We start from the raw sequence: 12,118 nt of genomic DNA, 5'->3' as shown, positions 1-12,118 counted from the left end.
GTCACCCATCCTTCAGCCCCGACGTGACCATCAGCAAGAGTAAAGAAAGCTCCATTAAGCTCCCAGTGCTTCAGTAAATCTGCTGCCAAAGGTCCCACTCCATCACCATGACCTATCAAAAAGAAACAGGTCAAAGAAATGAAGTGAAGTGATAGTCACTCAGTCATGTCTGACTCTTTGTGACCCATAGACTGTAGCCGGCCAGTCTCCTCTGTTCATAGAATTCTCCAGGAAAGAATCCTGGAGTGGGTAGCCATTCCCTTCTCCAGGGGATCTTCCTGACCCAGGGTGTCCGTCATTGCAGGAGGATTCTTTAACTATCTGGACCATCAGGAAAACCTGACTCAGTGGGTAAGGAATCTGCCTGCAATGCAAGAGATACAGGAGATGCAGGTTCAATCCATGGATAGGGAAGATCCCCTGGAGAAGGAAATGGCAACCCACTCCAGTATCCTTGCTTGAAAAATCCCCTGGACAGAGGAACCTGGTGGACTATAGTCCAAAGGGTCACAAAGAGTCAGACACAACTGAGTGACAAAGACTCAGAGTTGGAGAAATGCAGGACAAGTTCCAATCTAACTGAGAATACTGGAGCAGATTGCCATTTCCTTCTCCCAGAGATCAAACCTGGGTCTCCTGCATTGCAGGCAGATTCTTTACCATTTGAGCCACAGGGAAGCCCCCTCAAGAAAGAAAATTATAGCTAGAAACAGATTTTTCACTTCCCCATTAAGATATCTCTATTAATCCAATTAAATATTTTATCCTCAGTCTACATAAGGAGCCAAAATTCTCCAGATTATCTTCCTGATTCTCTCAATATGCTCTGAAATTCCCTCATGTGACTCAGTTTCCACTTGTCGGTTTTTCCCACTCTACCTTTTAGGACGCAATTTAGCAACAGTGAAACTCATACCTACAACCTTATCTCTCAATGTTCCCTCACCTTTTTGCTGTGATTAATATCTGAGTGTTCGCTGAGAAGACTGCTTCTCCAGCAGTGATGACTGTTTCTTTCCTTCTCTGTGGACTTAGAAGTAGGGTACATGTTCTCCATGTACCTACTTTAGGTTCCCAAACATAGTTTTCTAGCTTCAACACTACTCAATCTATCATAATTATTCTGATATAATACCCACCTAGCAAACTCACGATGGTTATAACAATTATATCCAACCCTGCCTAATCTCTGTGTGCTGCTAAGCCGCTTCAGTCGTGTTCGACTCTGTGCAACTCCATAGATGGCAGCCCACCAGGCTCCCCCATCCCTGGGATTCTCCAGGCAAGAACACTGGAATGGGTTGCCATTTCCTTCTCCAATGCATGAAAGCGACAAGTGAAAGTGAAGTCGCTCAGTCATGTCCCCATGACTCAGTCTTAGCGACCCCATGGACTGCAGCCTACCAGGCTCCTCCGTCCATGGGAATTTCCAGGCAAGAGTACTGGAGTGGGGTGCCATTGCCTTCTCCAATCTCTGTGTAGGCAAAGAAAATCATATAACTGTGCTGACTAGTCTTATTTAAATTCATTTCCAAGGCTTTAGTTGGTCTGTTTGTATGCCTAATACATTTTCTTATTTTAATGCTTTTTTTCTAGAATTTACATCAGAAATCACCTGGAGGGTGTGTCAAAACCCCCAGATTTCTGAGCTTCATTCCAAGGGTTTTCAATTCTGTGGTTCTACAGGAAGGCCCCAAATTCTGCATAGCTGACAATTTCCAGGTCATGCTATACTGATCTAAGGTCCACACTTGGAGATCCAATGCTCTAGCCATATTCTTTGAGATGATTATTTCATACCTTATATGCTCTTCTAAAACTTTCAACAGCCCTTTAATATCTATTCTCAGTCTCAGATGATATTTTCCTTATTCCAACAAGAAGACAAAAGTGATCAAAAGTGACTTTCACCTTTGTCTGCCACTAATTCAACCAACTATCTTGCATCTATACCTGTATACTCCACCCTGCATCCTCTTTTAATGAATAAACTGTCCATGATCCTAAATCAAGCTCTTCACTTGGGCATTTGATTCCAATCCCTCTATCTTCTCAACAATTTGCTCTTGCAACTGTTTTCTCTTTCTCCTGCATCACTGTGCTCTTCCTCATTGGATTGTTTCCATTAAAATAAAAGTATATTATAATTGTCTTGTCTTAATAAACAAAGAAACAAACACACACAAAAAGATTTATTCCCCATTTCTGTGCAACCATCAGCCTTTTCTCATTTACTCTTCTTGGATCCACTTCCTTTCCAACCCATTTACTTTTAAACCCACTCCAATCAGATTTTCTGGCCTCACTACTCTCCCAGACTTGGTCTCATCATGGCCCTCAGTCTAACTGGTCTCTCTTGTTCAAACGCAGTAGCCAATTCTCAGTCCTCACTTACTTACCTACCAGAATCATTTGACACATTTGTTTACTTTCTCTTTTTTTGAAACTTTGTCTTTTGACTTCTTTCTCTAATTTCCTTTTCTGACTTAATGTTTATTTCTTTTCAATTTCCTTTGCTGAATTCATCCAATCTTTCAGACTTCTAAATATCGTACTGTCCACAATTCAGTCTTTTTACCTCTGTCCTTTTACTATATATACACACACACCGCTCCACATACTCTGATGCTGATGAAGTCAGCTTCACAGTGTAGAACTACCTTCTTAACATTTTCATTTGGATATGAAATAGACTGAACTTAATTTTCTATTTAACAACCTTATTTCCTGGTCTTTTTACCTCAACAAATAGCCAATACATTCCTTGAATTTTTCTGGGGGATAATAATAATAGGGAAAAAAAGGTAAAATAAAAGTTTATTTCATCTTGAACCTCTCTTTTATACTCTACATCCTACTCATCAGAAAGTCAATATGTTGATTGATTTATCGTGGCTAATGTTGAATCAGAGAGGACATAGGAACATAACAATGCCGAGAAGAGGCTCAACTAGCAAGTAGCTGAATTGGGGTCTTCGTGGGGACATAAGGGCTCAAGAAGCCTTTCTTAATTGTCCACCCCCTGTCTGAATTTCCACATACCACCTACCAGGTTGTGTGAAAGCAGAACACTTGGCTTGAGAAGGAAGGGTCAGCCCAGAACCCTCACTATGAAGAAGGCAATTGAGATAAAGGAAGTAGAAGAGTTGAAGGGTGGGGGGAGATGAAGCCCCTAAGAATCCCAAGTACCTTGGAAAAGTCTCAAGAATCCGTTGTATGAGGCCGTGATGTCAGTGCTGAGGTCACAGAAGTGACCTGGGGGAGTGGGCTCTGGTGTAGAAGGCTTCAGGGGTGGCTGTTCAGCAAGATGAGGGCAGTTTGGAGTCCTATTTAAGAGGAAGGACGGGGCCACAGCTGATCGGTATGTATTCCCTAAACCAGGTCCTTCAGGCTGCCCTTGCCCTTCATTCATCAACTATCAACCTCTTTCCTAGGGCTCAGATTTCCCTCCCATGATCCTCACCATCTCTCCAACCCCAAATCCTCCTAAGGCATCCTATCCCATGTCCTCATAGCCCCTTCTATGTGGACTCTCTAGTTCCCCCACCCTGAGACCCCAAATCCTCCCCCTGCTCACCTTTCCTTTCACCACTGCCCAAAAGGATGATTTCGGTCTCCCCTCCCCCTCCCCCCAGCTGTGTCCCCACAGACCTGGGCCTCCTGCTGCCCACTATGGCCAAAAGTGGAGAGGCCCTGCCACAGGGCAGCCCAGCGCTGGTCCAGGATCCCCACCTCATCAAAGTGACAGTGAAGACGCCTAAGGACAAGGAGGATTTCTCAGTTACAGACACTTGCACCATCCAGCAGCTGAAGGAAGAGATATCCCAGCGCTTTAAGGCCCACCCTGATCAGCTGATCCTAATATTTGCTGGCAAAATCCTCAAGGACCCTGACTCGCTGGCACAGTGTGGGGTCCGAGATGGCCTCACCGTCCACCTGGTCATCAAGATGCAGCGTCGCACCATGGGCAACGAGTGCCCAGCTGCTTCAGTCCCTACCCCAGCCCCGAGCCCTGGGTCACTCCCTCAGCCAAGCTCCATTTACCCAGCAGATGGGCCACCTACCTTTAGCTTGGGTGTCCTCACAGGCCTCAATGGGCTAGGCCTGACCTTGGGTGGTTTCCCTGACCAGCCAAGCTCACTGGTGTGGCAGCATGTATCTGTGCCTGAATTTGTGGCTCAGATCATTGACGACCCCTTCATCCAGGGTCTGCTGTCCAACACAGGCCTGGTGCGCCAGTTGGTTCTTGACAATCCTCGTATGCAGCAACTGATCCAGCACAACCCCGAGATTGGGCACATTCTCAACAATCCTGAAATCATGCGGCAGACACTGGAGTTTCTACGTAACCCTGCCATGATGCAAGAGATGATGCGCAGCCAGGACCGGGCGCTCAGCAACCTGGAGAGCATCCCGGGTGGCTACAATGTGCTCCGAACCATGTATACAGATATTATGGACCCCATGCTCAATGCAGTCCAGGAGCAGTTTGGTGGCAATCCCTTTGCCACCACTAATGCTAATGCAACCAGCAGCAGCAGCCAACCCTCAAGGATGGAGAACTGTGACCCTCTCCCCAATCCCTGGACTTCCACATATGCAGGCTCAGCTGGCAGGAGGGGCAGAAGGCCTGGGGACCAGGATATATCTGAACTTAGAAATAGGGTTCCCAATATTCTAGGGAATATAGGGCTCTATGACTATCTCCAACAATTGCATGAGACCCCCCAGTCCCTGGGATCCTATCTGCAGGGGATGGCATCTACCCTCAGTCCAAGCCAAGAACAACCACCTCCACCACCAGGAAACCAAGTTCCTCCAGCTTCACCCTCATCCCAGAAACCTGAGTCAGGCCAGGCTCTCCCCAAGGAGTCAGTTGCAATCAAGGGAAAGCCCTCCTGCCCAGCCTTACTGAGATATCCCACGGAGAGCAGTGCTAGAAAAGATGGAGGTCAAGATGGTGCAGGGAACGGTTCCACTGGCCACAGCATCCACATGCCTGATCTTGTCTCCGGGCTGGGGCCTGCTGCCAATAGGACCCAAATTGTTCCTTCCCCACCTTTGCCCACAGCAGCTGCTGCTGGAACCCCTGAGCATGTCTGGCCACCACCACTGGCTTATCCAAGATCTCTGAGGCCAACCAGCATGAATCAGGCCCCACAGCTGCAGGACGAGATGCACTGGCAACTGCCACTGCTGCTGCACCTTCAGGCAGCCATGGCAAACCCGCGTGCCATGCATGCCCTGCTGCAGATTGAGCAGGGTCTGCAGATCTTGGCTACTGAAGCCCCTCGCCTCTTCCTCTGGTTCATGCCTTGTCTAACAGGGCTGGGAAGTATGGCAGGAGATACAGAGCCTCGAGAGAGTCCCCTTGTGCCTGAGGATCCTTTGCCTCCCCCAGCTCCTGAGGTTCCCTCAGCACAGGGCTCTATGGAGCTGGGCCTCCATTCTACCCCCTTCCTCCAGATGTTGCAAGCCTTGACAGGCACCAATCCTCAGCAGCCGACACCCGAGACTCACTTCCGGGTGCAGCTAGAGCAACTGCGGGCCATGGGCTTCTTGAATCCTGAAGCCAATCTCCAGGCCCTCATTGCCACAGGAGGTGATGTGGATGCTGCTGTGGAGAAGCTGAGGCAGTTGTAGGAGCCGTAGTTGTTCAGACCGTATCTTTCCCTCTGTGCCTTTCCTCCCATAGCTCCAGTCCCTAACTTCCCCCACCCCCAGCCATTCTTGAATGCAGCTGCACTATGAAGCAAATTTACTATGATACTCTTTACTGCAGAGACAATGTTGTTCCAGAGTCAATGAGGAAGAATGAGAGCCAGAACAAGGTGGGGGTGCTATAAGTGACCCAACCACCCCTGTCACTGTACCATCCTGGGGTCACAGTCTGAGTTCTGCTAATGCCTATCTTGAGATGTAATTACATCCAGTCTCCAATGTCGTCTGCTGCCTGAGTCTGATTCTTTGTGGGCTATGGGAAAAGAGGGACTGTATAGGAGGAAAGGTGGTGATAAGAGCTAGCTCTGCATGGATGGGAGGGCTTGGAGGGGAAACTGAAAGGTATGAGGTTAGAAGAAAAAGGCCCAGGGAACACAGGAGGGTGAGCTGAGAACTGCAGCCTTCCATGTGCCCTTCCAAAGGTTCCCCAGATTTGGTGTCCTGTTCGAGCTGCCACCACATTCTCTGAGGCTCTCTACCACCAGCCAGACTGAAAAGTGGACACAGCTTCTTATTTTTATTGTCCATGAACTCTATCCTACAGTTGGCTCTCAATTTTTGGATTTGATCCTGATCCCTGAGACAGCAATAGAGCAGGAATCAGGCTGAGTTCTAAGATTCCCTGATCTCACCGTGTTTACAAAGCTACTGTCCTTGGTAGCCAGATTTGTAGTTGATTCCACTGCCATGGATCCAGCTTGTCCTGGGTTTTGTCTTTCTTATACTATTGCACTCAGAAATTGATTACCTAACCTGTGCTAGGCATTCTGCCAGGGGTTGGGAATTCAATGTGAGTAAAAGAGGCATGATACTGACTTCATGAATTTATGACGGTAGCTGGAACTGTTCAAACAGTACTCATTATATATAATCACAAGCTATGATAAGTGTTATAAAAGATGGGGATCTGTGAAATAGCAAAACAGAGGCTTGATCTACTCTATGGGGACAGGCAAGGCTTGTGAGTGTGAACTCTAAGCTAAAAATCTAAAAAAGTGCTAAGAATTAAGTAGGTAAAGTTTTGAGGGAGGAGGGAAGAGTATTCCAGTAAAAAAGTCATTATGTACAAAGGCGCTGAGGGAGGGTGCACATAGCACACAGGAGGTGCCTTCAGTCTCTCAGACCCATTTGTACTCGGGGATGCTTCCCAATACCCACATGCTTCTGGGGCAGAAGTGTTACAATTCACTTATCAAGTGAGTAAACCATGGCTTCCAGCCCATAAATGTGCCCGTGGGTTCACATGGGTAAATACATCATGGAGTAATGCACTAACATAAAATGCATATTCACACTTTAGTACACTTTCACATGGTCAAACTTTTGGGCATGTGTCTGAGCATACACACAAAACACAGTCTGTTAGAGTTTTATCATAGATGTGTTAAAAAAAAGATAATGCTATATTCCTGTCAGGGCTTACCAGGTGGCGCTAGTGGTAAAGAACCCTTCTGCCAATGCAGGAGACATAAGAGATGTGGGTTCCATTCCCATGTCAGGAGTATGTCCTGGAGGAGGGCATGGCAAACCACTCCAGTATTCTTGCCCGAAGAATCCTATGGACAGAGGAGCTTGGCAGGCTACAATCCATAGTGTCTCAAAGAGCTGGACACAACTGAGTGACTTAGCAAGCACACATGCATAATCCAGTCAAGGAAAGAAAAGGGTCTTTGAAAGAGAATATCACTATAATAGAAAGTGGCCATGGTGTGTATATGTGTTTAAATGTCAGAGACTCAGTATTCGGAGTCCTTTTAGGGAGAAACAAAAGCTCTGCCTGGAACCTAGGATACTTGGATCAAGCTGCTTTTACCTGTTAGCTACCATCTTGTGCCGTAGAGATAAAATGAGCTTTGAGGGCAACTTTCTCCCATTGTTTTAGGTTTTAATCTCCAGTGGAGCATGAGGCTGTAAGACTCCTTTCTACTCCCTCTTAACTCCCCATCAGTGAGGGGTTCTTGTCCACATCCAATGAACTGTTGTTTATGGTGGTGCTAGGCGAAAGGCAGAGGAAAGTCTTATTTCTTGTAACTAAGAAGGCTCTGGGGTGCTTTTGACTGCCAGAGTTATACATTGTAATCTCTAATTTCAACCCTTGGAAGTCAGACAGGTCTGAGAAAAAACTCAGGGAGAGAAATGTTGCTTTTATCTGCCTTTCATATGGGCCAAGAAAGCCTGAGGGTTCATATGACATAAATTCCAGCTTACCAGAGAAGGCTGTAGGTGGAAATCTGGGTCTAAAAGTTCTGGGTAGGGAAAAGAGTTCTCATTTATTGGATTGTTTTCTTTTCCTGGACTATGGAGAGCCCTTTACAGTTGACTGGGTGTTTGGAATCTTTGCTCGGGCCTCATCAGAGACTGAACTCATCAGCCTATGTTCTGCTCCATGGTGAGTCCAAAGGAAGCAGATTCCTGGGGTGGGGAAGGTCACTGTCCACCCAGTAGCTGATGTAGGAAACATTCAGTAAATTATTGAATAAATGAATGTTGAATGATGAGTGAAGAAGTGAATGACCCATAAAGTGGTTGAGGAGGCTAGGTAGATAGGAATCAAATAAACAATCTTAGAGGAACAGGCCTTCTGCTAGGGAAAAATACAGTTTTGGAGTTTGAGACAGAGGAGATGCCTGCAGGCTGAGGTTACTGAAAGGGCAGGCCTCCAGAGATGTCATAGTTGCAGTCCCTGCTCTGACTCTCACACTGCATAAGCTGGGCCTTGGAAGGACTCTATCTAAGAGGTTGGGTCGAAGAAAGAGAAGCAGACTCATAGTTTTGGTTATACTGGGCCTAGTATGACCTGAATATTCCCGAAGAAAATGTACCCCTTCCTCAGACCAAGAGGTTTTCTAGCAGGCCAAAGAGCAGTGAAGCTTGAAATGCTGATCTGCATCATAAATAGCCAGCCAAGTAGCTGGACAGCAATTTAAGAGAGAAGTATTAAAAACCAGAAAGTGTTTTTATGCATTTATGTTTTTTTATCATTTGATGATGTTTCCCTAATATCTCTGTTATAAATACATGGGTACATTTTTTTCTGGATATCTTAGGGTTTTATTACTTACATTTAATTTTAAACAATTGATGTTATTGAGGCTTTCCTCTAGCCAGCCCCTCATCCAAGCTCTTTACATCTGAATCCACACAATTATCTTTTATTCCTAACTTCAGATGAGAAAAACTGAGGCATAGACAGAGAGGAAGTATATTGCTTAAAATTGTACAATTTTTGCATAATAGAGCCAGGATTTGAAATTAGACAATGTACTTTCAGAGTCTACAATCTTAGCTGCTGCAGTAAATCAAGTTAATTAATGCTTTAATTCTTACCCATGGAAAGTGAAAAGGGGCAGGATTTGTGGTATTTGATTGGCATTTTTACACCTCTGACTCCTGCCACTATCTACACTGGATTGAAATATTTTCATTACTATATCCAGTGTATGTGTACATGTGTATTTCTGGCATAAAAAAAATGAACAACATGAGAGTCACAAGATAGCCGGGGACACAGCATTTCAGATGTTAATCACTCTGAGAAACTGCTCCAAAGAGGTAGGGGGAAGGCAAGTGTATAGGTGATTTTGGTGAATGGGTGAATGGTGAATTTGGTGAATGGTACATGCAAAATCAAGAACATATTTTTACAGAGGGTCTGATAAGGGTTTGTGCTAGTCCTGAGGAACAGACATCATCGTGAAGAAATTTAGTGCTTTTCTAGGTATGAGGAGATGCAAAAACTGGGCTAATTGGCTCCAGAAAATAGTTGTCTGAAGACCTGTCTTGCCACTTTTTCCAGAGCACAGAGTGCCTCATTTCTGTTCTCCACCCTGAACTCCTTTCAGGAGCTGTTGCAGGTCAGCAGCAGCACACAGTTTAATCCTTGTAGAGGTAGATGACATGTGCCAATGGCGAGTGTCCATTTGTAGCTGACTATGTTTTTTTTTTTTTTAATTTAATCTGCTAGTTCTACATGAAAGAGTTAAAGTTTAAGCAGGCAGTCCAAGGCCTTTTAAGGAGGAAGTGAACATCCTCACTCATGCTTTCCTAGCTTTGTGCAGCAATATATCTTACCCAAGAAGTGGCCTTTCTTTAGCTTAAGTCACACAGCACACTAATGATCACACAGCACAATGTCTTACTCAGGGAAATGCTTTTCTTAGGCTCCATGCTAATGATTATAATTGTAACAACCCTTGCCTGGGAACCTGTTTCTTAAGACTTGTACCCCTGATTATACAGCAACAGTATATCTAGCCCAGAAACATTGCCTGGAACCGTTCTCCTTGGCTAATCTTGTGCCAAAGTTATCTCAGGATATGCCTTGGGAAAGGGTCTGGTGGGATTCTTACAATCTTGAGGTATTCTTTTTATCTATTCTCAGCAGCTAGTTGAAAAGTATATAAGGCCCTGCTTAAACTAGTGAGGCAGGTACTCTCCTGCCCCCTTCTGATGTCTGTGTCAGAAGCTTTCTCTGTCCTGTCACTCTAAATAAAATTTTGCACACAAAGCTCTCAGTGACTGAGACCTGTCTTTGGTCTCGGAGTTATATCTTCTTCAGAGATCACGAATGTAGTGGCACTTTCACAATTCACCGTAAGCTATCATCTTGGGGACTCATCCAGGATCTTCAAGACAAGGTAAGACTACTCAGAGCTGGGACTCTTTTGCTGTTTTACTGTAAGTCTCTATTAACTTGGAAGCATACACACTGAACTTTTTTCCCCCATCAGCTTTACCTGGTTTCTCTGACCATTTCATAACTGCTTGGGGAATTAAAGCTACTGACCTAATGTGCCAGATTACAGACTTTCAGGGGACTTGCAATCCATGCTGTTATTGTGTTTTTCTAGCAAGACCCTCATTCCAAGTTTTATAGGACACTGCAGGCAGGAACACATTAGGGAACTAGCTGGAGCTCTAGTTCCAGGGTCATCTCTCATCTGAAATCACCATCCTGACCCCAGAGACCCAGAGGCAAATTCTCGTCATGGCTATGCCTCCAGACTGCATGGAAGGAGACATTACTGGTGAGCATGAGATTCCTGAGGACACAGATCAGGGAACCCCAGATTTGGGCAGATTGGAAATGCAGCAGGCTTTTTCCCTTGGTAGCACTAGCTCTTAGAGGACCACAGAAAGCCCTCCAGTGGCTCTTGTTTCAACTCATTAGGTATTCTTTTTGTACAATCTGCTGGACAGGAATAGAAAAATTGGCCTTGAAACTTCATGAACATGAAAGATTATTTTTTCCTCACAGGCTGGCCTTCTATCACCTCCTTTGTTATCACATAGACTCATGTGGCAACTCTCAGAAGGGACATCTTGGGTTTTCTCTTCATCCCTTTGTGACTCCCTTTTTGACTTACAGCTTCGACTGTGGTCAGGAATATGCTCAAAGACGTGCTGCTGCTGCTGCTGCTAAGTCGCTTCAGTCGTGTCCGACTCTGTGTGACCCCATAGATGGCAGCCCACAGGCACATAAAAGACGGATGTTTCCCCTAGTGGTGTTAGCTTGGGAGACATTCCAGAAGGCTACTCTGTTCCACCCCGGGTGGCACCAGAGGAAAAGAGGAAATCAAGGCAAGGTTTTAATAGTGAGAAACTGGACATCAATCTGGGATGCCATCAGGCCTACCCCTGGTGCATCTCCACCCCTCCTCAGTGGTAGAACAGGGAGGGATGATAGTGAGACACCTGTGTCAGTAAGAGACAGGTTAACTTTGGCCAGGGAAGGAAGCTTGGTGGAAGACCTGTCTCCACACCATCTAGAGCGTGGAGGGACGCCTCTGGTAGAAAAAAGCCACGGCACTGGGCACTGCTTTTTTCTCTCATACAAATGGGAACTAACAGTTCCAGAACCACCCCTTTGAATTGTATCTTAGAAAAACTGGGGTAAGTTTGATCCCCGGAGCCGAAGAAGTCCCTTATATACAGGCTTTCTTTGTTATAAGAGAAGACCTCACCTGCCCAGAGAGACAACCCCTGCTGGTACAACATCTCATCAGCCAGTCTACACCTGTCATCAGAGCCAACTTGAACACACTCTGGTTTAAAAATTTTAGATATGAAATTATGACTACAAAAAGGAAGGATGACATTTTTGACATTGAATGGCCATGATATTCTTCAGCCTCTGGAGAAAACTGGTTAAAATGAAATCTTTTTGAAACTGCAAAGCAGGTATTTTTTGCATGTGTAATTAGGAAAAAGCTGGCTTATTAAAATACTTTTTTTTGGAGCTCCAACCCTGCCTGAGAAACAGAAACATACCTGGGAAAAAACCTGAAGTTAACTCTTGTCATGTCCTTGAGATACATAGCCCACTCTGTCTGGGACTCCTGCCATGACCAAATTGGTAGAACTTCAAGCCAATGGGAAAAAAAGCAGGGGGGGGGGG

At 45.4% G+C, this 12,118-nt stretch overlaps 1 protein-coding gene across 1 annotated transcript; it reads left to right on the top strand.

The window, feature by feature from the left end:
• The first annotated feature begins 3,301 nt into the window (after nt 1-3,301).
• Nucleotides 3,302-5,944, top strand: LOC113904803 (ubiquilin-3-like). The gene is made up of 2 exons (XM_027561892.1): nt 3,302-3,361; nt 3,636-5,944. The coding sequence occupies exon 2, from the start codon at nt 3,673-3,675 to the stop codon at nt 5,641-5,643; it is 1,971 nt and encodes a 656-aa protein (XP_027417693.1). The 5' UTR covers nt 3,302-3,361; nt 3,636-3,672; the 3' UTR covers nt 5,644-5,944.
• The last annotated feature ends 6,174 nt before the right edge of the window (nt 5,945-12,118 follow it).

The sequence above is a fragment of the Bos indicus x Bos taurus genome, chromosome 15 (genome assembly GCF_003369695.1).
Source record: "Bos indicus x Bos taurus breed Angus x Brahman F1 hybrid chromosome 15, Bos_hybrid_MaternalHap_v2.0, whole genome shotgun sequence".
NCBI classification, from domain to species: domain Eukaryota; kingdom Metazoa; phylum Chordata; class Mammalia; order Artiodactyla; family Bovidae; genus Bos; species Bos indicus x Bos taurus.
This window is presented reverse-complemented; position numbering and strand designations above follow the sequence as displayed.

Coding starts and splice junctions, on each gene's coding strand:
- LOC113904803 (XM_027561892.1), top strand. CDS start 3,673: ATGGCCAAAAGTGGAGAGGCCCTGCCACAGGGCAGCCCAGCGCTGGTC.